At 40.6% G+C, this 26,109-nt stretch overlaps 1 protein-coding gene across 3 annotated transcripts in view; it reads left to right on the forward strand.

Moving 5' to 3' along the window:
* The window catches only part of LNX1 (ligand of numb-protein X 1), a 100,372-nt gene that overhangs the window by 48,772 nt on the left and 25,491 nt on the right, over positions 1-26,109 (forward strand). For all 3 annotated transcript variants that reach the window (XM_060778522.2, XM_060778523.2, XM_060778525.2), the window contains 4 exons: positions 288-443; positions 6,516-6,718; positions 11,704-12,075; positions 20,070-20,204. In XM_060778522.2, the coding sequence (XP_060634505.2) occupies positions 288-443; positions 6,516-6,718; positions 11,704-12,075; positions 20,070-20,204 (866 nt within the window). The remainder of the gene's footprint in view (positions 1-287; positions 444-6,515; positions 6,719-11,703; positions 12,076-20,069; positions 20,205-26,109) is intronic.

Here is a 26,109-nt window from a genome sequence, read left to right on the forward strand (position 1 = left end):
TCAAGTCACCTTGAATTTTGTAGACTTTTCTTATACAAGAAATACTCAGAAGTTATTTTGCCAGTTCCTTCCTGTGAAACATAGTCTACAGGGCCTGGTATTCATTGGTGGTCTCCCATCCAGGCAGTAACCAAAGCTGATCCTGCTTAGTTTCCAAAATCAGACAGCACCTGGTGCTTTTATAGTATTTAGTGGCCTTGCCAAAATCTAACATTATTTCTTTTTACCTTGTCTCATTCATAAAAATCAAATGTTAATTCTCTTTCGCTCTTTTTGTTTGGCTGCAGCTCGACATTTTGAACGTTCGACTATAAGAAGCAGATCTTTTAAAAAGATAAATAGAGCATTCAGTGTTCTTCGGAGGACAAAAAGCGGCAGTGCTGTTGCTAACCACTCTGAACGGGAACATGAGAATGTTGAAAATTTGATTGCCGCAGAGGAAGGTAATGATTTGTAAAGACTTCTTTACATGGACTGTAGTTCCTTTGAGAAAGCATTTTTTATCATTTTCACACTTTTAGAGAGATGGTTAGTTTTTTTAAAATATATATATATACACACGTAAGTTTGAAGGGAATTTCATGGGAGCCTTCGAAAAAATAGAATACATTAAATGGAAACAAGCACAAAGATAGATTGGTAGTGCTGTCCCTGCTTAGCAGTTCTGGCTGTCAGGATGTTCTTCACTTCATAGCTTCATAGAAATCAATTCAGCTTTTGCCAACAAAACTTTCTACTAGATAGTGCCTTCTTAGTCAAGTCACTTTATCATCTACTTACTCTATGACAAACCCTAATATTAGGCAAAGTGAGGCAACTGTGTGAAGTTGGTAAGTGAGTAGCACAATTTACTAGACTGTCTCAGGATCATAATCTTTTGAGTCTTTGCTCTTTTGTCCACAAATAAAAGAAAAATGCAAGTCCACAAAAATACCGAGAATGAGCACTTAACCTTTAGATGAGAATGTGCATGGTGTAGTATTTGAGAGTAGGACTATGACTCCGGGGCAAGGTTCAGGTTCTTGCTTAGCCATGGAAATGCACTGGATGATTTTGAGTGAGTCACACCCTCTCAGCCCTAGAAAAAGTCCTGATAGGGTCACAATAAGGGTCTCATCACAAAGGCCAGATGAAGCATCCTGCTTCTCCTGGCATCATGGTGAAAAGAGAAGGGCAGCGGGACAAATCTGTCACCCCGCATGCAGCTCAGATGGCCTCATCACATGGGGGAAGTGTTGCCCTACTGGAAAGGACCTGTTGTTCTGGTACGGCTGTACCAGGAGCTCCAACTTCTTTTTCTTTCTTTGAGTGTTTGCATGTATTCCAAGGTTCCATGCATTTTGCAATAAGGTGGCTTCCCTTGGTTTGCAATTATAGGGCCAATGACCTATCATTCATCATTAGGATCTTTAGTTCTGCTCCTTTTTCTGGATTTAGGAGGGGAAAGGGGGACCATTAGTTCAGTTCACACAGAGAAGCCTTTCGTACAGGACGCGAATCAGTTTCACATGTAGAAAGCTTCGTCTTTTACAGCTCTTTTGCTGGGGGGAGTTCAGTCCCACAGCTCTACAGAGAAGCATAGCTCTTTTGCTGAGGGATCCAGTCCCACAGCTTTACAGCCAGCCTTTGCTGGGAATTGAAGACCTTCTTTCCTCTTGGAAATCTATACAAGGACTCTGTTTGGTAAGAACCACTCGCGGCAGCCATAACGCAATTTGGATCGGGTGTAGAGGCCCACGCCAGCAGAGCCTAAGACAGATTGCCCAGGTAGAGGTCAAGGATTTCCCTTATAGTGAAGAAACAGTTCATGAAGATAGTTGCCTGTCCCTTGTGGACAAGATTAAGAAAGCCACCAGTTGATTCAAAGCCTTGAAGTATTTGTTTGATTTATTGAAGACCTAAGCAATAATAAAGAACTTTGTTAAACTTTCCAAGTTTCTAAAGACTTTGTTTAGGGAAATCCAAAGGGCCTCTAATCCGAGGCACCCCCGGCGTCCCATTGGGCATACAGAACACGTCCTGTCTACAGACCTTTTCACAGGCCCAGTGCATGACAGCACACCTGTGCTAGCTCCATTGGAGCCAGCACAACATGGTGAAAGCCTCCGGAAATGCTTTCACCCCGGTTGAGGGTAGGCCCTCCACTGGAAGTCACACGATGCCATATGATAGCCTGCATGGGGCTCCAGAAGACAGAATGAAAGAGTCCTAGGATGCTAAATTCTGATGGTCTGAAGCACCTTGAAGGCACACAACAGCAACGAATATTTATTTATTACACATCCCGACAGCAAAAACTATTCTTTCTCCTTACAGCCTAAACTTAATGCTTACATAGCAATTATGTGACTAGATCATGGGTGATGCTTATGCACACATATTAAGCCATATGGTATATTGTTAGCAATCTAAACTATTCCAAGCATTTTAAAGCTTTGTTCAGGTGCATGTAAAGGAAGACTAAGGGGAATTATCTTGTATGAAAAACAAATGTCAGATTGAAATAGGGCCTCACATCTCCAGTGTAGGCAAAGACCATGGATTTACAGTGATAACTCCCGGAGAGTTTGGCATTTGAAGAACACAACATTTAAGCAAAGCCCAAATGCCTGTTGGCTGTCAGCTGCTACCCTCTAGTTTCTAGCATTGTTTGCATCCATCAAAATTGGTATTCATTTCATCCCATCAAGGTTCAAGAGCTGACTGTTTCTAAAATTATATTTCCTATTTCATGCTTCTAGTGAGTTCAGATGCAGTTCAGATGGTTTAACTGCCAATATTATTTTAGCTTTCCTTTTGGTAGCCGTCAGCTTAGCTTCAATAGAAGTCTAGACGTATGTCCCCTGACAATAAACATTTAGTCAGTGGTGTGATTTTAAAAGATCCAGGTTGGTCCCTCCATAAGTGTCTACACAGACGAACAAATGGAAGGACCACCAGGAAACAAGTAACAGCTCTGGGTTTCTTAAATTGCTTCAAACATAAGAGTACACAATATTAGAAGAGCTTGCAGTGTGACATGCAAAGTACGTAATGGAATCTTCATTTTACTAATACAGATTAAACTTTACACTGTACTCACAGGACCAATACTCATACTAACACCTCTCTGCATCCAACAAACGGTGTCCTCCAGGAATTTTCTAGGTCCTCCAGGGTTGCCCTGGAGGACATAGAAAATTCCTAGAGAAGTAGAAGTCCTAGAAATTACTAATTTCAATAGGGTTTACTATTATCAATAGTTTCCTGTTTCCACAGTATGTTCAGGAATGAATCTCCTGTGTATATGGGGGTCATACAATCAATGCATTTTAGAGATTGTGTAATAATAATAATAATAATAATAATAATAATAATAATAATAAACCTTTATTTATACCCCGCTACCAACTCCTGAAGGACTTGGTGTGGCTTACAAGAGGCCGAGCCCAAATACATCAGTAAAACACAACAACAACAATACAATAACAACAAACTCATAAGCAAGCAAAATCATTTAACAATAGCGCATTAAAACCTGTGGCAGTGCCAAATGTAATAATTAAAATCTTTAAAAGTGCTGGGCATGATCAGGTGAAATAGGATAGATATTTTAGGGATAGGTGGAGTGTGCAGGCAATTTTAGATCTCTAGTAAAGTGCATTTGGGACATATTGCTTGGAGTAATCTGTCTTTATAATCATTCATCCTTTACACTGTGGTTCATAAGACACTGTGGCCTTGATAAGTCAAGGTGAGATGGTCCATTAGTAAAAACTAAAATTTGAACTATTGTGTCTTTCATCAACATACCAAAATGGTATCACTATTTGTATCCTGTTTCTTCTCCAAGAGCAAAGTAGGCAGTTTTCCATCCTGCCCTCATATTGTCCTCAGAGAAATCCTATGAGGTAGTTAAACTGAGTGGGAGTAACTCCCCAAGGTTATCTAAAAGAAAAGCTTCATATTTCAGTTACAATTTGAATTTGAGTCCATTTTCAAGACTTTAGTCTGGTCAATGTATTGCTAGCCATATTTTTAAACCATTCCTGAATTACAGAAGTCTTCACATCAAGTATCAATAACCACTTTTGTATACATACAAGTTTGCACTTATTATTTATTTATTTATTTATTTATTTACAGTATTTATATTCAACCCTTCTCACCCCGCAGGGGACTCAGGGCAGATTACAATGTACATATACATAGCAAACATTCAATGCCATAGGCACACAACATATATAGACAGACACACAGAGGCTATTTAACATTCCAGCTTTTTCATGAGGGTATTCTGGCCACCAGGGGAGCTGTTGCTTCACCGTCTATTTGTGATATGGTTGAAGTACTTCCTCATTCTTTTCTTGCTTGCTGGAGATTTTTATGGCATCATAAATTAGCCTCTCCGCATAAGCGATACCTAAATTTCCTACATTCCTACAGATGTAGGAATGTAGGATGCAACTGTCTTTCAAGCTGCAAAGGGCGACAGCAAGTTACACAAATTGGTTGGAACCTCACTCCGACCCGGCTGGCTTCAAATTAATGACCTTTTGGTCAGTAGTGATCTTAATGTAGCTGACTCCCCACCAGCTGCACCACAGTCCATTTGTGGCAGAAATTTGACTGACTCATTACTTTTTAAAATCAATGCTATTCAAACTGGTGACACAGTGGGTTAAAGCGCTGAGCTGCTGAGCTTGTTGATCGCAAGGTCACAGGTTCGATTCCGGGGAGCGGCGTGAGCTTCCGCTGTCAGCCCCAGCTTCTGCCATCCTAGCAGTTCGAAAACATGCAAATGTGAGTAGATCAATAGGTACCTGCTCCGTCGGGAAGGTAACGACGCCACATGAGCTTGGAGGTGTCTACGGACAACTCCAGCTCTTCGGTTTAGAAATGGAGATGAGAAAACACCCCAGAGTCGGACACGACTGGACTTAATGTTAGGGGAAAACCTTTACCTTACCCTTACCTATTTAAACTAGACATTTGAAGGGGGAATCAAGATATTATTTTGAAAGCCTGGCCTTTAAAGAACTATATTCAGTGTGAACCCAAACAAATAATGGGCTTTGGGCCAATGTCAGTTTTGAATGGGGCAGGCTTTACCAAAAACTGAGAATACCAGTGTGTAAAAGCATCCTAGTGTATATTAAGGATAATCATTGTAGTAGCCTATTGGTCACATACTTGTTGTAATTCTCTGGAATTTCTGACACAAATAGTTTTATGGAAAGGCTGTCATTCTATGAAAGGCATTTTTCATTGCAGAAGACATTAATGACTTGCCTTCCTTTAAAAAAAACCCCCAAACAATTGCTCACTGAGAATGACAGGTTCATGTCAATTAGACTTATGTGGATGATTGATACAGGCAAAGAAGGTACATGAAGCATGAGAAGCAAGGATGTGGCAAACCAGATAGTTTATGTTACAGATTGGTCAAAATCAGGACCAGACAAGGCCTGTGGAGGCAATCTGGATTCTGAGTTAAAGCCTGAAGCCCAAATATGGCAAAACCCTGTTAGCTACAGTCTCGGTGGGGCAGACAGATGACTTGGTGATAAGCAGTGCATAATAAATAGCTAGATAACTGAAGAAATCTGGTAGGATTTGCACTGTTGAAGTCTAGTCCTTGTTTTAGCTTGTTTCCGCAGAAAGAGAAATGAAAAAAAATGTGATTAAGGATCCAACTAAGTAAGATTTTACTCAAATTAATAAGAGGTGCTTTTTAACTATGATGGGAGTACATTTGATTCAAGCTTCTATTCTTAGTAGAATCATCTTCTGGAGAAGATTTTTAAAGTGACCAAACACAAAAGCAGCCCTCCAGACTCCTCTTCACTAAAGAATAAGGCAACGCCATAGATCAGTTGATTTCCATGCATCATAAAAGTTCAAAAATGATAGATAAATACACAGGATGCAGAACAATGGCTTCAAACTGCAAGAAAGGAGATTCCATCTGAACATTAGGAAGAACTTCCTGACTGTGAGAGCCATTCAGCAGTGGAACTCTCTGCCCTGGAGTGTGGTGGAGGCTCCTTCTTTGAAAGCCCTTCCAGACAGGCCCTATATTCCAGGATCTGATCTCAGGTATTCTGCTTTAAACTGGATTATATGAGTCCGCACTGCCAGATAATCTGGGATAAACAGAAAACCTGGGATCAGATCCTGGGATATAGGGCCTGTCTGGAAGGGCCCCAGGTTACAATGTCCGTGTAGATGAGCCATCAGGTATTCTGATTCATTATTTGTATTTAATTCTGTGCCTATGTTGGTTATAGTAGTGCTGTGTACTTGTGTGATAAAGGAAATTGTTTTATTTTTAAAAAATATGTCAGAAGTCAGAAAAAATCTTTCCAGCATCAAAAACTGAGAAGAATGTGATCTTTTACTTGTTATAGCAGACAATTTAAAAGCCTAGTTGGATCAGTTCTGATAAATGCTAAAATCCTAAAATGCAGTAAGATTTAAAACAAACAAACAAACCCCTGCAATCTACATAAATGTTCCTGTTGTGTTCATTTCAGTTTTCCCAAGGTTATATCACCTCATCCCAGATGGCGAAATTACCAGCATTAAGATCAGCCGTAGTGATCCCAACGAAAACCTTGCCATTAGGATTGTGGGAGGCAGTGAAACACCACTGGTTCACATAATAATACAGCACATTTATCGAGACGGCGTTATCGCTAGAGATGGAAGGTTGCTGCCGGGGGACATGATACTGAAGGTATGTTCTTTCAGAGCAGGATGCAAATGTGAAGAGACTATAATAACATAAGTAGAGGCATCGCTTTAAAGAAAACTGTTTCTCATCCAATTGGAGGGCATGACAGACAATATTTTGAGGTCATATAGAAATGGAAGGAAAAGGGAAGAGTGGCCAACCAAGGGCAAGATGGATGCATGGCATCCTTGAAGTGACTCGCTTGACTCTGAAGGAGCTGGGGGTGGTGACGGCTCTGGCATAGGCTGGTCCATGAGGTCTCGAAGAGTCGGAAGCGACTGAACAAATAAACAACGAATAGAAATGGAGGAAGTAATGAAAGGGGGAGAATGATATCATATTCTTGTTTTGCCACTTATGGATGGGGATTCATTTTGAGGTTAAGCAGACAAGGTGCTTTTCATTATCTATTATCTAATTAAACCTAAATATTTGGATTTAAGATGCTTCTCCCCACACACATGCCTTGGCACAGATTCACTAGGCCTGAATTCAAATCTTTCTATTCTGCACATTTTGTAAGAATTGGATGGACACCCTACAACGTGTGTAGACTAGTACTGGTTAGGTCACAGTTCTTGCTAGAGAATAATAGCAGGCCTCTCTCGTTTGTACCTTAGGCTGTGCTGCTGCTTTTTCCTTGGCTCAGTAAATGAAATCACTCAAAGCACGGAGACCTGCATCAGCACAAGTGAACTTGAGTGGAATGCTTTCATTTATACTTTGTAGTACGTAGTCCACCACTTTCTGATCATTCAGTTCTACTAGTCATCCTTGCTCAATCTTCCCCAACTTGACCCATTGAGATTTGTGCTTCCAGCCAGCCTTGCCAATCAACGGCTCTGTTCAACGGAAGCATTAGGGGAACAACTCACATATTAAATTGCTCGATAACATTACTACTCTTCCTTTTGCTGGGGACAATATGCATGCGTGCACATGTTCTCAGGCTGCCTGCCAACTTGGGAATTTCACTGAGTTTTCTTTTGCAACAAATACTTAGAGGTGGTTTGCTATTCCTTCCCTTTGAAATTAAGGCTACAGCACCTGGTATTCCTTGGGAATTTCCCATCCAAATACTAATCCAACCTCACCTGCTTAGCTTCTAAGTTTATTTGTTTATTTCAAGTTTACAATACAATAAGCCTTTATTGGCATAACATGGCAGAGAGTATAAAAAATAGTACACATAATAAAAAAAGGGCTTCTCGTTTGCTACACATTCAGTTTGCAGACTTCATTCAGGAATCTTGCCACTGAAAGACAGCAGCTAAAGTCCTGGCAATTTAAAAGCAAAATCACTTTGTCAGAATCGCTGCGGTTCTTCAGTGAGTCTAAAACTTGTGTTAGCAGACTGGATCTTGGCTCCTGATAGAGTGGACAGTGCAGGAGAATATGCGGTATGGAGTCTAGCTGACCTGTGCTGCAGAGGCAGACCCTCTTGTCGCTCGGGAGGCCATTGAGTCTTCCTCTATGGAGCGGCGATGGCATGATGTTAAATCTAGCCAGCATGTAGGCTCTTCTGTAAGAGGGGTTGGTGAGCTCTGTGATGTAAAAGGCTGGATTTCCCTGTGTGTATGGAATTGCCAAGTTAATAGGTGAGCAGGATTTGTTTGCCAAGCTCAACAATTGGTTGTGGTCCCTATCTAGCAGCCTCCTTTTGATGAGGGTAAAAATCTCGGGAAAAGATAGTAGGGTCAGGAAATCGCTGTCGTAGCCCAATTCCCCGATCTTTGCTAGGACAGTTGAGCACCATTTGGAGTGGTGGAGTTCGCTCAAGGTGAGTTGAGTCAGAGAGTCGCTGGGACTTTGATAGTGTATAGATAGCCAAAATTTAATGACGATTAGCCAGATAGTAGCCTCAATAGAATATTGCCCAGATTCAAGACAAAGAACTGCATACGGGACACAGTTTGGGGCACCATATAGTTTGTGGAGGAATTTCGAATGAAAAGATCTGATGGCGCTGTTATTGGGGGTTAACCAGATGGGTGCTCCATAGAGAAGTTGTGACATCGCCTTTGCTTTGAAGACTTGCAGAGCTAGGGGGATATATTGATTACCCCTGGAGTGGAAGAACCTCCTGGTCGCACAGCCACTCGATTTGGCCCGGGCCAGTGTATATTTTAAGTGGGTGGACCATGACAAGTTGTTGCTAAACCAGAGACCTAGGTATTTGAAATGTTTTACTTGCTCAATATAGTGGCCCTTTATCTTCCAGACTTGTCTTTTGTTGCTTTTCCCAAACGCCAAGATTTTGGTTTTGTCGTAGTTCACCTGCAGTTCATTCGCCTCGCAAAAGTCATTATTTGTTTATTTCATATCAAAAGCATTGCATAAATTAGTATAAAACTGATGAAAATAGAAGGAGCGCAGGCGGCTAAATATCTTTTGACCAAAAACAGGCAACAGCAATGGCATTGTCTGTAGCCTCCAACAATTCTTCCTCTGTACAGGGCACAGTGGACAAGCATACTCGTGCAGAGTTGTCTGTCCTGCTCCACAGTCACACAAGGTGTGGGGTTCTTTTAGGTAGTGCCATTTTGCCAGGTTGTCTTTTGATCTGCCCACTCCACTTCTGAGTCTGTTCATGGACTTCCAAGTTGCCCATTCTTGGTTTGCCCCTGGAGGAAGACCCTTGTGGAGGGGGGGGGGGGGTCATTCAGTTGGGATTTCCTTGTTTAGCTTCCCAGAGGGATACTCTTGCTGTTGCTGGGGGGGACACCAAGAGGAGTGGTAGTTCTCATAAAGCTTTTCAGTGAATTGAGTCTACTGGGAGGAGGCTGGTAGCCATGTAGTGGGTGGCTTTCACAGTGTTCAAGCTTCCAAGTAAAGATGTGTAAATGCATTCAGGGTATTTAGGCCTCTTTGGCAAAATCGGTTACTGCCCGTAAGGCTAAAGAATAACCCTTGTGTCCTAAGTAAATGGTAAGATTTGAGTTTAGTGCAAAAAAGAAAAAGAGACACGGGAAACTATCATCCTAGCTAGGGGTCCTGAATTTGTTTAATCCCTGTAGTGAGTTTGGTCCTTGCCAGATGGAGTTTGAGTCCTTGTTGGCATCATGTCCAAATGTTAGTAGCTGTCCTCTTCTATTAAAGAGTTGGTTTAGATTAGTGACCTTATTGGCTACTCTTTGCATTCGCATACTAGTGTGAAGTTGGGAAAAGATAGGAAGAATGGAAAGGACTGAGGCAGTTAATTGTTCTCTACTGTAATGACTTCGGAATGGGGCCCATTGTAAGCCGTCCTGAGTCCCCCTTCAGGGGTTGAGAAGGACGGGATAGAAATGCAAGAAATAAATAAAATAAATAAATCTGCTTGTATAGTTCTCATTGCTGTTAAAGAGGGAGAGATAGGTCAATGTGCACTTTGATTTTTTGTGCTTTGCTTCTGAACTATATAAACCTGAAAAATCCACCAGTCTTGTCTTGAAAGGTACACCTCAGCACAAGGTCTTCCCATATGGCCAGTGATAAGGAATAGATATGAGTTTAATTTTTTTTTGAGATGCCAGTTTTATTATTACTTAAGGGGATGCAAAGGGTTATAATATTTTTCTATAATTTGAGGCATTATTTACCACCAGTGAACCTATGTTATACAAGTAACACTTGTCACTTGAGAGACATGAAGCTACACCCAGTTCCAAAACAAAACAGTTTCCCTACTCTGCACCTTGCATTGCAGAATGGTGAATCTGCCTCTTCATCCAAGAGCATAGCTGGGAAAGAGTTAATTTCCTTCGAGGAGGCTATATTTAATTGCTAGATAATTAGAACCTAGTCATAATGGCTATATGACTGTATAATTAATGTTATTGTTTTAATCTATTGTGTATTTATGGTTTTAAATTGTTGTTCTATTGTAATTATGTGGCATTGAATTATTGCCAGTGTTAGCTGCTCTGAGTCTCCCCTCGGGGGTTGAGAAGGGCGAGGTAGAAATGTTGTAAATAAATAAAAATAAATAAATAAAGTGGGGGAGTTCCCCATCCTAGAGTGCTGCTGAGACAGAGCCAGGATGGAACCTGCTGGAGCTCATCATACGATGCAAAGCTACTTCGAGCAGGGCTTCATCCTGGTTCTGTCTCAGCAGTGTGCTCAGAAGAAGCCCTGAGAATATGAGTGACTATCCATATCCTCATTTATGAAGCTGGGGACAGCATGGCAGGAAGCCGGGGGAAGCTGGAAAACGCCTTGGGATGGTAAGATGAAGCTAGACGTTGACCCACAGTTTTCCCCGCTGTTCTCCAGCTTCTGGACCTTCATCTGATGAGGTCCTTAATGTCTCTTCCACAATGGTTTGTGCACTCTAAAATGTAATTTCTAAATTATAATTTTGCATTTGAGTAAAGTGTTGAAAATGTTATCTGATACAGAGTGAATCATTCCAGCAAAAATACAGAAAGAACCCAAATGAAACATAATAAAATGTTTGGTTGGGAGCCATGTCAAATATACAAGATTCCCCAAGTATTTAAATTCATCGGAACCTAAGCATCCCTCTATCAGTAACACGCATTTTTCTGTCTTAATATCCCATGCAAAAGTGGATCATAGTTACAAAATTGATTCCTCTCCGTGTAGGAGGCTGGAGATTGCATGTTCCGATTTTAATCAAAGTAATTTAGAGTTAAGAGATAAGAAATGAAACAAATGGTGAAGGTTCACATGGAACAGAGCTGGAAATTGGCAGATTCAAGCTAAGATAGGCAAGAGGATATTGGAGCCAGGAGAGGAGGCATAATAAAAATGAAAAATCGTCATTATGTCTGGAGATAATCAGCAAGAGAGGAAGAAAATAGTACAGTGTGTGCTGTCCTTGGGGGGAAGGATATTATATAATGAAAACTTGGCTTCTTCTGATGCAGGCCGATGCTGCATGTCACTGTAGCGGGAAGCCATCTGTGTAAATAGGTCGCCTGTCTGCAGTGCCAGTTCCAATTAGATGGCCCTTTACCTTCCTGATTTATGGTTCTGTCTCCCAGGTGAATGGCATCGACATCAGAAATGTGCCACACAGCTATGCCTTGTCAGTCCTGAAGCAGCCCTGCCAGGTTCTCCGGCTCACCGTCTTGAGAGAGCAGAGATACCGGTGCCGAAACAGCAGGCTTTCTCTCGACCTTCCCTGTAACAGGGACGACAGCTTCCATGTTGTTCTGAACAAAAGCAGCCCAGATGAGCAGCTGGGGATCAAACTGGTACGCAAGGCCAATGAAACTGGGGTCTTTGTCTTCAACCTGTTGGAAGGAGGCCTTGCTGCCCGGGATGGGCAGCTCCAAGAGAACGACAGAGTTTTGGCGATTAATGGGCATGATCTACGATATGGAGGTCCAGAAAGTGCAGCCCATCTGATACAGGTTTGTCACTACTGGTTTTGAATGTATCTGATAAAAGACATCGAGGAGCCTTTGAGGTTAAAACACTTGATACACATGTTTGCAAGCAAAAATAGAGGTGTACCCCACCTCTATTGTTTCCAAGTTAGCTGTGCTTCCTGATTTCATTATATTCTCCTGGGGAAGTTGATATGGTTTGTGACAGAATCAAAGCAACCACACGTAAAAGGTATGCAGAGCATTATGTATGTATGTATGTATGTATTTATTTATTTACTATATTTATATACCGTCCCTCTCAGCCCGCAGGCGACTTGGGATGGTTTACAATTGGTGTCAAGACCACAAAATGCAATTTCAATACAATAAAAACAATCAGATAATAAAACCATAGCAAAACCAATAAAAACATGACCATTAGAGTCTCCTGTTAAAAACATTGTCCAGTCACATCGTCCAACTATTCCCTTTTCCTATGTCTGTTACACTGTATTTGGAAATGCCTGCTCAAAAAGCCGTCTGAACTCTCTTTCGAAATGTTAAAAGGGAGGGGGCCAATCTGATATCCTTAGGGAGGGCATTCCAAAGCTGAGGGGCCACCACTGAGAAGGCCCTGTCTTCCGTTCCTGTCCGCCGTACTTCTGATGAAGACGGGATCGAGAGCAGGGCCTCCCCAGACGATCTTAAAATCCTGGAGGGTTCATAAGGAGAGATGCGTTCAGACAGGTAAGTTGGGCCAGAACCCAACTCAGAAACAATGCTGTGTTAGGATGGGAGCTAAATGTCATAGTATGTTAAATATGCTTTGTGTGGCTTAGGACTACTCTCTTTTTAACTCACATGAAAAAGGCTGAGCCATAGCGTCACTAACTGTGAATTACCTGAAGCTTCTAAACATCACCCACCCTCCATGGCCATTTTCTTCCTTTTGGAGAGCAGGTCAGATCAGAGCATCTGTCTATGTCCTGTAACCAGGTGTTAAATGTGATGAGATCTCCAGAGTATCTGTGTGGATTTCAGTGCTCTCTCATAGGGATGGTTCTTAACCTGACCATCAGTGGGTCGCGAGAATGAAAACCTGGTCCGTGAGCCTCCTTCCTTCTTATTTTACATTATTTTATTTTATTTCATTTCATTTCTGCTCCTTTCACGCCGTCTGCCACTCCTTCTCTATCACTGACCAAGGCATATGTTCTGTATCAGAAACTACTAGAGCTGGTATGGTCTATTAAATACAATTTTCTGAATCAGCACTCCACACCGAATTTAAAGTTGACCGAAAACTGATTTGTAACCCTTTTGGTACTACTGTTGGAGAATGGTCCCTGGTCAAGGTGGTCCATGGTCAAGTGATCCCTGGTCAAAGTGGTCCATGGTCAAAAAAAGGTTGGGAACCACTGAGTTAGAACATGAGAAACAGTCTTCTCTGTGGCCTCTACCAGACTGGATCTTCCTCCCTAAGTTGGCTCCCTCTTTCTTATTCTCTCTTTGGTAGGTAAAGGTATGTTAAATCCTGCAGGTTTTGAGAAACTCATTTCGTTATAAGAAAAGACTATTTTATTGTGGTGTCTTTTGTTTATTCTTTGCTTTAAAATAAATGGATTAAATCTTGTGGGTAGTTTAATACTATTTTAATGACAACTTTTTGTATGCTTTTTAACTGTAATTCTTTTTTATTTTGGAAACTCCCTTGCTAGCTCTAAGGAAAAGGTGAATTTTAGCTAAAGGGATAGAATGGAAATTTCTTCGAAATAGGGTTGTTGTTGCCTTCCTCGAAGGCTGAGAGTGTGTGACTTTCTCAAGGTCATCCAATGGGATTCCATGGTTGAGTAGGGATTCAAACGCTGATCTCCCAGATCCCCAGTATATAACACTGGAAGTACTCTGCCAGAATGCGTCAAATACAACTTATACATATACAAGTTTCTCTGAAATCAGTGGCGTCAATAGAGGCCATTAACCACTTTCAGAGGTAAACAGTAGTTTGTTGACTTTCTTCCTCTACCATTCTTGTTGAATAAATGCTTGACAAGATTAAGTCCTGCTTTTTAACAATTGTTTCCACCATATGATTATCTCTTTGAGGCCTGACCTGAATACATGCTAATTAAAACTCCACACTTAATGTACACAATTTGTTCTTTCAGAAAAATGACAGAAGCAGGCAAACAGCTTTCTTTGGTGCATATTGAACCGGTGTGGTTTGAATGTTGGATGAGGACTTTAGAAGACCAGAGTACAAATCCTCACTTGGCCATGAAAACTAGAGCCCCTTCTACACTGTCATATAAAATCCAGATTATCTGCTTTAAACTGGGTTATATGGCAGTATAGACTCAGTTCAAAACAGATAATGTGGATTATGTGCTTTGGTAATCTAGATTATATGGCAGTGTAGTGTGGGGTCTGGTGGCACAGCAAGTTAAAGTGCTGAGCTGTTGAACTTGCTGACCAAGAGGTTGACAGTTTGAATCTGGGAAGCAGGGTGAGCTCCTGTTGCTAGGCCCAGCTTCTGCCAATCTAGCAGTGAGAAACATGCAAGTGTGAATAGATCAATAGGTACCGCTTCTGCAGGAAGGTAACAGCACTCCATGCAGTCATGCCGGCCACATGACCAGGGAGTTGTCTAGAACTTGTAAAAAACAACTAATAACTGCAAATAAAAAAACATTTTTTGTGAAGGGAGTTATTCCTTTGAGTGTTTTCAAGCAATGCATGCACTTTTCAGGGGCTGCAGTGGTGCAGCGGGTTAAACTGCTATGCTGGAGAACTTGCTGACCGGAAGGTTGGTGGTTCGAATCCGCGGACAGGGTGAGCTCCTGTTGTCAGCCCCAGCTTCTGCCAATCCAGCAGTTTGAAAACATGCAAATGTGAGTAGATCAATAGGTACTGCTTCAGCAGGAAGGTAAAAGTGCTCCATGCAGCTATGCTGGCCAAATAATCTAGGAGGCGTCTATGGACAACACCGGCTCTTCAGCTTAGAAATGGAGATGAGCACCACCCTTCAGAGTCAGACTTGACTAGACTTAATGTGGTGAAGTGTGAATTTTAACCTTCAGTCATGTATAATTATAGGTAGGTGTTTAAAGGGGTAAGTATTTAAAATAGCATAACTAGGGGGATGGTAGCCAGCTCAGCTCACTCTGAGATGGGTTGCCATGGAAAAAGGGGAGGAGCCAACTGCCACTTGGCAAGAGCAGGCATTTTAAAATAGGCAGTCTGTGGTCAGAGAACCGCAGGGAAAGCTGGTTCTACTGTGTTGAGAATCAGGAAGGTTTAGCCTTTTAGCCTGTGTGGTTTAGATAGGTCAAGTTGACTTATTTAGATTAGTAGTTAGGGTTTGAGCAAAAAGGGGAAGAGAACCCCAGTAAGAATAACAGATAACAGAGGGAAAGAATAGGCTAGTATCTGGAGTGATCTGTTAAGGAAAGAAACACATTTTGAAGGAAATAAGTTTAAAACATTTCTACTAGAAAGAACAGTCCTCTTAAGAGTTGTTTTATGGAAGGTTATAAATATAGCCACTAAAGGAATGTACCTCTAGGAGTTAAGAAACATTGAAACCATTAAGCTTCTATACTTCAATAAACTTATTACAGTTTCTCTTAAATCCAAGTCTCTGTTTCGTATACTTTCGAGTCAAGCCACGCTACACATCGAAGGAAGATAAACATCATAGTACAGGCTAGTGACTGTGTTATCGATTTTGTAGATTCATTACAAGTTGTAGGAGACCCTGACAAATCGGTAACGTCCCTTCAGCTGGTGGCGTCGTTACACTTAATATCAAGGGAACCCTTTTATGCACATATCATGGGAAGACAGGCAAAATAGTTTTCTTTCCCTTCTCAGTCTGAAATGACTCTCCAAGATAATTAGCCAATAAAATGTTATTGGCTAAATATTAGTACCTGCATGGTTCAATCAGTAGACAGCTTGACAGACCTATGGATTATTTGAGTTTAAATTTCTCCTCTTGCTATGGAGTTGCTGGCCCCGCCCCAACTAAAACTAGTAATGACTATAAATAATTGAAAGCATGTGGAGTTTCTGTTACTCATTTCTGCCATATTTTGTTGATTTGAGGAATATTCAGACATGACTAGAATATTCCACTAGATTGGGATCTCTTTCTCTAGTTTTTCAGAAGGTTATTCATACTACTCTAATGATAGAGTTCAGAAATGTCACTAGGGTAAAACTATTTGAAAAAAAATGTCACACTTCCAGGCTTGTCATGAAGAAATGTGTATAACTTCTCCTAAATGGCAAAAATGCTCATATTTGAAAAGAAAATACACAAAAATATGTTTCAGTGAAAGGGGGAAGTTGCATAAATTAGTTAAACTTTGAAAAATAAATGCATAAATTGTGCATATTTCGATACAAGGAGACAACATTTTTCAACCTAATGTACAACAAGGCTGTGTAGGTGGGATTTGGAGAGATGCAATGAAAAGGAAACAGAGTTTTTCAAACATAAATACTGTTCTCTGGATTTGAGCCATTCCCTTTACCTGAAAACAGGAGCCATAACCACTTATCTCATCTTTTTCTCATGTTGAACTGTGAGAATTCTCTGAACTCAAATGACACGAGAAGAAGAAAAAACATGAGATTTCAAATAAACACTTTATTTGAACTCCTGGGATTACTACTCCTGCCCCGCCATTAATCACATTTACAACTTTCTTGTAAATAACCAGTTTGGAGATAAACCATAGGGAGGCAGATCAACCTTCAAATGACCTTATAATATGTTTTCTATACCATCAACTTGTGAGTTAACTAGTCTTCGTACCACTGGCTGGTTTCATATCACACCCATGGTTTGGACCTAAAACTTTTTCAATCAACTTTAATCTATTTGTAGTTAGAAGATAATAAAACAATTAATTGTTTAAAATAAATATGTCCTGTATGATAGGTTGCCATTTAAAATTAAAACAAAAGGCACATTGTGGCTTTTAGAAAAGGCAATATTGTGACTGGTATATAGTTGTGTTTATAATCTATAAACATATATTATATGCATCACTTATTTATAAGGTTGCCAGTTCAGGATCATCCAAAACCCTGAGGTTTTTTAGCTATGTTTTCCCATTTGGAAATTAACTCAGACATTTTAACTAAACAAGGTGTTCCCAAATCAAAGTGACAGGAAAGGGTTATTCCTTTTCAATTCCTTAGGGCTCTTCCACACAGCCATATCAAGGCAGATAATCCACAATATCGGCTTTGAACTGGTTTATCTGAGTCCACATTGCCATATAATCCAGTTCAATGTGAATTTTATACAGCTATGTGGCCATATGAGCAACAGGTCAGATTTCCTGCCCCCTTTCATAATAGGGACTGTTCTGTCGCCACTGGGCTTGAAACAAAGTGCTTTTAAAACAGGACGTGCAACTTTAGCCCAACGGGAAGCCAGGGGGCCCAAAGAGAAGCCCTTAGAGAATTTTCCCCCATTAAAGAGTCTTTAGAAGGCTTGAGCTTAAATACAACAAAGTCTTTTATTGATGAACAATCAAAGAGAAACTTCTTTTCTCTTCAAAGGTTAAACAAATGCTTCCAGGCTTCAAGCAAAGGAAAATCCTTTTCTAGCTCCTCCCAGGCTAACTGTGAACCTAAACCTGATTGATGTGGATCCACTACCGGGCTGAACTGCATCTCAAAACCAAGTGGACATACCAGTAGGCCTGTAGTCACTTAGCTGGAGTTCTTGGTGTTTAAAGCTGTTATTCCCTCTGAAATTCCTCAGGGCTGTAAGGCTATTTCCCTGGAACCTTTGGGAATCTTTAGATGCTCTTAAGACTGTTCTCCCCCGGGAAGTCTTAAGGGTTGAAGCCTTTGTACAGGAGAAAGTCTGTACACATCCTGTACATTGACTTCCTTGCTTAAACTAACTAAAAATGGCTCCCTTCCCAATTGCCCTGAGCAAGGGGCAGGACCAAACTCAACGGTGATGGACAGGTGGCTTGCCCTATAACTGCAACCAAAAGAAGCCACCTATCTGCAGAGTCCCTGAAACTTAGGACTGCAAACAAACATTCAATGCAAAGCAAACAAAATTGGAGCTCCTGGTACAGCTGTACCAGAACAGGGACCCTGTACTTTACAGATATCTCCCCTTTTAGTCATTATTAAAAGCACCTCAATTCAATCCTCTTTTCCTTATAGTGGTTGGGTTACTTTTTATTCTTTTCCCCACATGTTTTTAGTTTTGTTTTATCCTGGAACCAGAAATACTAGTCAATAGTGCACCAATAATGTCCTGAAAGGATTTAGAAAGGTTGATAGCTATTTATTTTTAAAATGGTCATTATTATTTATCTTAGCATTGGTTTGTCAAATCTTTATATAGGGATTAGGCATGGAGAGAATTGCGTCGAATTACTTGTTACTCGTAATAATTTCTTTAAAGTTACCTTTTGGAAGTGATTTCAAAACATTTTAAAAACCCGGAAGTCCCTTTGCCTTCCAAAGCTTTTTCCGCCATTTTTGTTACGACTCAGAAAGTAAGTCGGAAATGATTCAGTGTCTTTTCAGCCCGCTGGGAGGCTGGGAGACTCCTTGTCTCCCCTCCCAGCCAATCAGGGGAGAAGTTTTGGGGAGGGGAGGGGTTTCAGGACTGGCAGCATTGCTGTATATAAAGGGGAGCACACGGCTCAGAGGCTCATTCGGAGCTGGGATGGGAGAAGGGAGAAAGGAGAAGGGAGAAGACAGACTAAGGGAAGGGAGGTTGTGTTGAAGGGAGGTTGGAAGAAGAGCAGTTGGAAGAAGAGCACAGTAGGCAAGCAAGCAAGCAGAAAGGAAGAAGGGCTAGAAGAAGAGCTGTTGCCAGCCAGCCCTACCGCTTGTGTGTTGTTGCTGTTGGGGTTTGGGACGGGTGGAGGGCACCGGAAGGGTAGTGTGTAGGTGAGTGGCGTGGGTGGAAGGAGTAACACGGAGGAACCAAAGCACTCATTCCAACATTTTTAAAAACCAACGTTGTAGCTGGTCTCTCTGGCCTCAGTGTTTTTTAGTTTGTGTTGCACATTGCCTCAAAAGAACTAGATCTCCCATTGAACACAAACTCTCCTTCCCAAAGTAGTGAAATCAGCTTCCAAGGCAAAAAGGGCAGGGCTGTTTTTTTCCCTTTGTTTGCTGTGAGTTGCCTAAGAAGACACTAGAAATCCCATACTTTCCTGCCTATGCTGTTTTTCGCGTATTGCGCAATTGCGTCCACCATTAACGAAGCGATTTGGAAAATCTGGAAAGTTGCGAATTTTTTTCTGAAAAATTCGGAATTCAATTCTGAATTGAACCACCAGCGCCCCTACATCCAAAACGAGTTTTGAACCAATTTTTTTTATCAACCAAGCCTAATAGGGATCTCTCTTCCATATAAACCAGTGGTCCCCAATCTTTTTTTGACCAGGGACCGCTTTGACCAGGGACCGCTTTGACCAGGGACCACTTTGACCAGGGACCACTTTGACCAGGGACCACTTTGACTAGGGACCACTTGACCATGGGTCACTTGGACCATGGGCTACTTGGACCATGGACCACCTTGACAAGGGACCACTTTGACCAGGGACCACTTTGGATTGACTACACCAGTTTCTGATACAGAACATCCAGTAGTTACTATCTGCTTGCCCACAGAAAACCATATTTAATAACCTAGAGCCGTAGACCTTATTTTAGGTCTCATGGCCCACACGTTGGGAAGCACTGATATAACATCTATACCATAGCGTGCAAATGCAGACACATGTGCAAATATTCAATTTCCTCCAAAGCAATTTTTGTAGACCTCATTGGTCCAGAGTCAGACTCCTTAGATCCGTTTTTCGAACCAAACAAATAGATAAAAGTTTAATAACCATTTTTGCCAAAAAAACAAACAAACAGTTTTTCAAAACCAAAGGCGAACTTCCAACCAATCAATTTGCAATATTCGAATTATGAGAAAACTGGTTTTGTCAATGATTAACTGGTATGTATTTTGTCTTTGTCTCACCATGCAGGGCAGCAGGAATCGCGTTCATTTCACAGTGTCTCGGCAAACCAGACCTCAGGCTCCTGATATCTTGCAGGAGGCTGGATGGGATTACACTGGAAGCCATCCACCATTTCCTGGTCTAAGGAACAATCCTAACAAGGTGAGGCCTAGTACTCTTCCCTCCCTTCGTTATGATTTCATATGTGAAGGGAAAAGAAGCGGGGAAGTGGCCTGGTGCATTGACTAATGGGTTAATGTCGAAGGATCATATCTGGAGAGTATCACCAAAAGGAGCACCATTTAACGTTGCAGTGTAAACACAGAAACTGTGGTCCCCTTTGTTTATATACACTGGGAAGTGCTGCTGTCTTGTGAATAGGTGATGGAAAAGAACTCACAGGAAGTGTGGTGGGGAGGCTGTTGAGGAAAGAAAACTATGGAACAAATGTGTGTTGAACCACCGTTATTCTATATTGCTGACCACACTTCGCAGCAAAATGTAATGCACTTTAATAATTATTTTAAAAATAAGAAGCTTATCTGCACTTTCTCCATCTGGCAGAAACATGAGGCAAGGCTGTTGCTAGGACCATCTGGTACAAGATTAATAGGATATCATCCTGTCCGTCTATATGGGGTTAATAGTTATCAAGAGAGCGATGTGAAGCTTCAACGAGCTGCCCATTTCTTGCGTCTTTGGAAACATCCAAAGGAGATAGTTGCTCTGATTTACTAAACCCATCAAAAGAAAACACAAGGGACTATAATTCTTCAGCAGTGTTTCATACCCCTTGCTCTGACTGTAAATTAGAGTATTGTTTGAAGGACAATGAAGTCCTTCAAACAGCACCAACTCAAGATATTTTCCAGCCTAAGGCAGAGTAGCAAATAGTGCCCTACTTCTTCTTACCACCTGTGTGTATGTTTGTATGTATGTGCCTTTAAGTCACTAATCAACATGGTGACTCCATGAATTTCATAGGGTTTTCTAGGCAATGAATATTCATAGGTGGTCTTGCCACAGAACCTGGTATTCACTGGTGGTGTCTCATCCAAATACTAGGAGCCCCCAGTGGCGCAATGGGTTAAACCGTTGTACTGGCAGGACTGAAGACCAACAGGTCATCGGTTTGAATCCAGGGAGAGGTGGATGAGCTCCCTCTGTCAGGTCCAGTTCCCCATGTGGGGACATGAGAGAAGCCTTCCACAAGGATGGTAAAACTTCAAAACATCTGGGCGTTCCCAGGGCAACATCCTTGCAGACGGCCAATTCTCTCACATCAGAAGTGACTTGCAGTTTCTCAAGTCACTCCTGACATGAAAAAAAAATCCAAAAGCTAATCAAAGCTGACCTTGCTTCCAAGATTCCAAGATCAGGGGACATCCGGTGTCTTTAGGGTATTTACCTTTAGGGTATTTACCTTTAGGGTATTTACCTATGGTATTTTCCTTTGATCTTATCAGTTGAAGTCACAACTTTTATTTATTTATTTATTTATTTATTTATTTACCATATTAGTATACCACCTTTCACAGCCCAGAGGCGACTCAAGGCGGTTCACAGTTGGCAATAATTCAATGCCTCAACAATTATAAAACAATTAAAACAACCATAAAATACATTTAACATATAATATAAAAACCGTACAAAGCCATACAAGCATTATCATAAGCGTCTCCTTGCCAAAGTCATTATCCAATTGGAGCATCTAGTCGTTCCATGATTTCATATAATTATGCTGCATTAGTGAAAGTTTGCTCAAAAAGCCAGGTTTTAACTTAAGAAGAAAGTTACTGCTGTTCTGTGAACCATTTACTAACCGCTTTCATTTGCCTTCTTTTTGAGTTTACCAGAAAGGAAGTCCTAATTCCTTCCCATCTTCTTCTTCATCTCTTTCCTTTTTCTGATGTTTTGGGCTTTGTAAAACTGTGGCTTTCTCCATAGCAAAACAGTGTCAACATTTTCACAATGCTAAACTAAAGTTGGGGAATCTCTGGCTCCAGATGCTATAGACCAGTGGTTCTCAACCTGTGGGTCCCCAGGTGTTTTGGCCTACAACTCACAGGAATCCCAGCCAATTTACCAGCTGTTAGGATTTCTGGGAGTTGAAGGCCAAAACATCTGGGGACTCACAGGTTGAGAAGCACTGCTATAGGCTGTCATTCCCATAACCTTTATCATTGGCTATCTGGAGGAGATTGAGGATCAGAACATCTGGAGAGATAATTGTTTCCCCAGTTCCATCTTGCCTCCAGTGTCATCAGTTGGGAGCCCCCCCCCCCCCCCCCAGCACCAACTACTGCTCTGAGATCAGAGTAAAGAGAGGGGCCAGGAAGGCAGTTCCATCTTGTCTCCTGCACTGTGCTTATAATATAATGTAATCTATATAAATAAAAATGTAATGTTTGTTTGTGGGATTAGCAGAACTCAAAAACCACTGGACGAATTGAGGCCAAATTTGGACACAAGACACCTAACAACCCAATGTATGTCCTTCACTCAAAAAATTGATTTTGTCATTTGGGAGTTGTAGTTGCTGGGATTTATAGTTCACCCACAATCAAAGAGCATTCTGAACCCTACCAACGATGGAATTGAACCAAACTTGGCACACAGTTCTCCCATGACCAACAGAAAATACTCGAAGGGTTTGGTGAACTACAACTCCTTTGGTTTTGGAGTTGTAGTTCATCTACATCCAGAGATCACTGTGGACTCAAACAGTGATGGATCTGGACCAAAATCTACACCAAGGGTCCACAAACTTTTTAAACAGAGGGCCAGGTCACAGTCCCTCAAACTATTGGAGGGCCGGATTATAATTTGAAAAAAATATATCAATGAATTCCTATGCACACTGCACATATCTTATTTGTAATGCAAAAAACATTTAAAAACAATACGATAATTAAAATGAAGAACAATTCTAACAAATATAAACTTATTAGTATTTCAATGGGAAGTGTGGGCCTGCTTTTGACTGATGAGATAGGATTGTTGTTTTTGTTGTTGTGTGCTTTCAAGTCATTTCAGACTTAGGTTGACCCTGAGCGAGGGCCGGGTAAATGACCTTGGAGGGCCGTATCTGGCCCCCGGGCCTTAGTTTGAGGACCCCTGATCTACACGAATACTCAACATGCCCAAATGTGAACAGTGGTGGAATTTTGGGGAAAATAGAATCTTGACATTTGGGAGTTGTAGTTGCTGGGATTTGTAGTTCACCTACAATCTCAGAGCATTCTGAACCCCACCAATGATAGAATTGGGCCAAACCTCCCACACAGAACCCCCATGACCACCAGAGTAGGCCACAGCAACGCATGGCAGGGGGTGTCTAATATACAATATAATATAATATAATATAATATAATATAATATAATATAATATATTGTATATACATATAATATTGATAATATTATAAAGTAATATGATATACTACTAATAATAATAATAATAATATGATATTATAATTAATATATAATTTATATTAAATGTAATATTATGAATAATATTACAGTATAATGTTATAGTACAATGTAATATATAATATTAATACTGTGCTATGATAATAATATAATATATTGTATTTACTTTTTACTTGTAAGCTGCTCTGAGTTCCCTTCAGGGTAAGAAGAGTGGCATATAAATGTTGTAAATAAATAAATAAGCCATTTGATTTTAGTAGTCCATCCATCTAGTCTGGGCAATTATGGTTGGTATCCTAAACAAGAATGAGGAGACTTTGACTCTTCCCACATCTGGGTCTGCATCTCCCATCAACTCCACTCACTAAGCATAGTCCTAAGGTGCTTTGAGAGTTGTAGTCCATGGAAGATGACAAGTCATTCACTCCCTTATTAAACAGAGTTCATCTGGAGTGAGTTCAGAAGAGCTGTTGGTTTTAAAAAGATCTCACTTTGACAATTTGCAAAGGAGGCAGACTAATATCTGGAATTATGTATATGTCTCCTAGTACATCATAGTCTGTGTTGATACTTCTCTGCATCAAAGACCAGGCTGGCCTAACCACATTTCTAGATGAACTGATACTGAAGTAAATTAAGCAGTTTAAATCTCACACCATTTGTTTTCTGGTTATCTAAGGAAAGCTAGTGTAGATTTCTTCTGATATAAGGAGAGGTTGCCCTATTTGCCTGCAGCTGGAACTACTCAAGGACATCACTACACATATGAACAAAGGTTTTTTTCACAGTCATACAAAATATTTCAGTGCAATACCCATGATATTCCCAGTTGTTTTCTGCCTGACATTAAAATTTCAGTCTCTATATGCAATACAATAAATCTAATCCTCAGGCAAGGTATAATTTGAATCTGATTTTATTACGTTTGGAGAGGTTTCGGTTTTCTAATTCAAAATGTCAAGAACTCCCAGAATTGTATCTTATTAATGTTGTGTCATTATAGTAGAAAGAAAGAAAAACCCTGGCTGCACATGGAAATCTCACCACCTCCAAACTATGGCCACATTTAAAAATTCATCTCTAGGATAATTTGATCTAAATGTCCCCATCCCCCCTCTTTCTTTTTTCTTCGAGAGCCAACTCTCTTCCTAGACATTTCTAGGACACAGATGTAAATGTGGGGTCGAGATTGCTTTCAAGTTCCTAATATCCAGTGCCAAGAATAAGCCGTAGCCTTCAACATCATTTGTTGTTATAAAATGGTTCAGCCGTCCCTTTTGGCGAAGAAAACCCATGACATCCTGCCTCCATGTGGAAACAGGCTGGCTCTGAAGCCAGTGCCAATTGTAAACAGTGAGTTGTCCAGCTCTAAGAGTTGGGGAAAGTTGTAAGGCACCCTAACGGAGACAACCTCAGACCTTACTAACTGTATTTTGAAGAGTATCTTACTTAGGAGGACAATGCCCTTCTGCAATGTGCGTGGAACTAGAAAATATAAAATTTTAGTGCTTATATTTTAACAAAGGATCTTTAATAATCTTTTTGCTCTGAGTCTGTGTTTATGCTTCCCAAATCACTTCCATGAGTGCTTTTTAAAAATAAAAACTTTTTCCAAATATCAGATGTAACTCTCCCTTCTACTACGGTATTTAAACTGTTGCCATTTTGTTAATCCATAACAGCAGAGCTCTCTAAATTTGGATCCAGCTCATGTAATTATCCGGATTTAATCATTTTCTTTTAACAATGGACCACTAGGATCCCTAGTCTGAATGTAAGGGAGAACAGTTTCTTGGGTTTGCTGGGAGTTTTCTAGGCTGTATGGCCATGTTCCAGAAGCATTCTCTCCTGACATTTCACCCACATCTATGGCAGGCATCCTCAGAGGTTGTGAGATTTGTTGAAAAGTAGGCAAGCTGGTCAAGAGACGTAGGCCAATCAATACCACTAGCAGAAGGGGAAAAAAATTGGAAAAATAAAATTAAGTACACATATGCCACAGACCTAAAGGAGAGCTGGTATAAGATCTTTTATAGGTGGTACCTTACACCTGAAATACTAGCAAAAATTAACAAGGACAAGACCAAGGACCGATGTTGGAAATGTGAAAAGGAAAAAGGTGTATTTTTACACATGTGGTGAAACTGTAAAAAGGTAAAAAAAATATTGGTCACAAATCCACATGATGATGGAAATAATATTTAGGGTAAAATTAGAATTAAGACCAGAAATATTACTACTAGGACTACATAATCTGAAACTGGAAAAGAATGAGGACAAATTATTCTTCTATTTGACAACAGCTGCTAGGATGGTACTAGCTAAAATGTGGAAAACTAAAGAGATCCCAAAAACGGAACATTGGATTTGTAAAATAATGGACATAATGAACATGGACATTTTGACACAGAGAATCTCACAAAATTACAAAAAACCTCAGAGAACTGACTGGAAACCTGTAATAGAATTTATTAAAGAGAAAAGCAAAGAGATGTACGCAATAGATTTATAAATGAAATCCAAGAAAAAGACAGAAGAAGAAGGGATTGAATATCCCGAGCAAACAAGTGTATACATGCATTGATAACTATTAAGACAAGTAAATACAAAGCGAAAACAAAATTTGTATTTAGTCTGA

Source organism: Anolis sagrei, chromosome 5 (assembly GCF_037176765.1).
Source record: "Anolis sagrei isolate rAnoSag1 chromosome 5, rAnoSag1.mat, whole genome shotgun sequence".
Lineage (NCBI taxonomy): Eukaryota > Metazoa > Chordata > Lepidosauria > Squamata > Dactyloidae > Anolis > Anolis sagrei.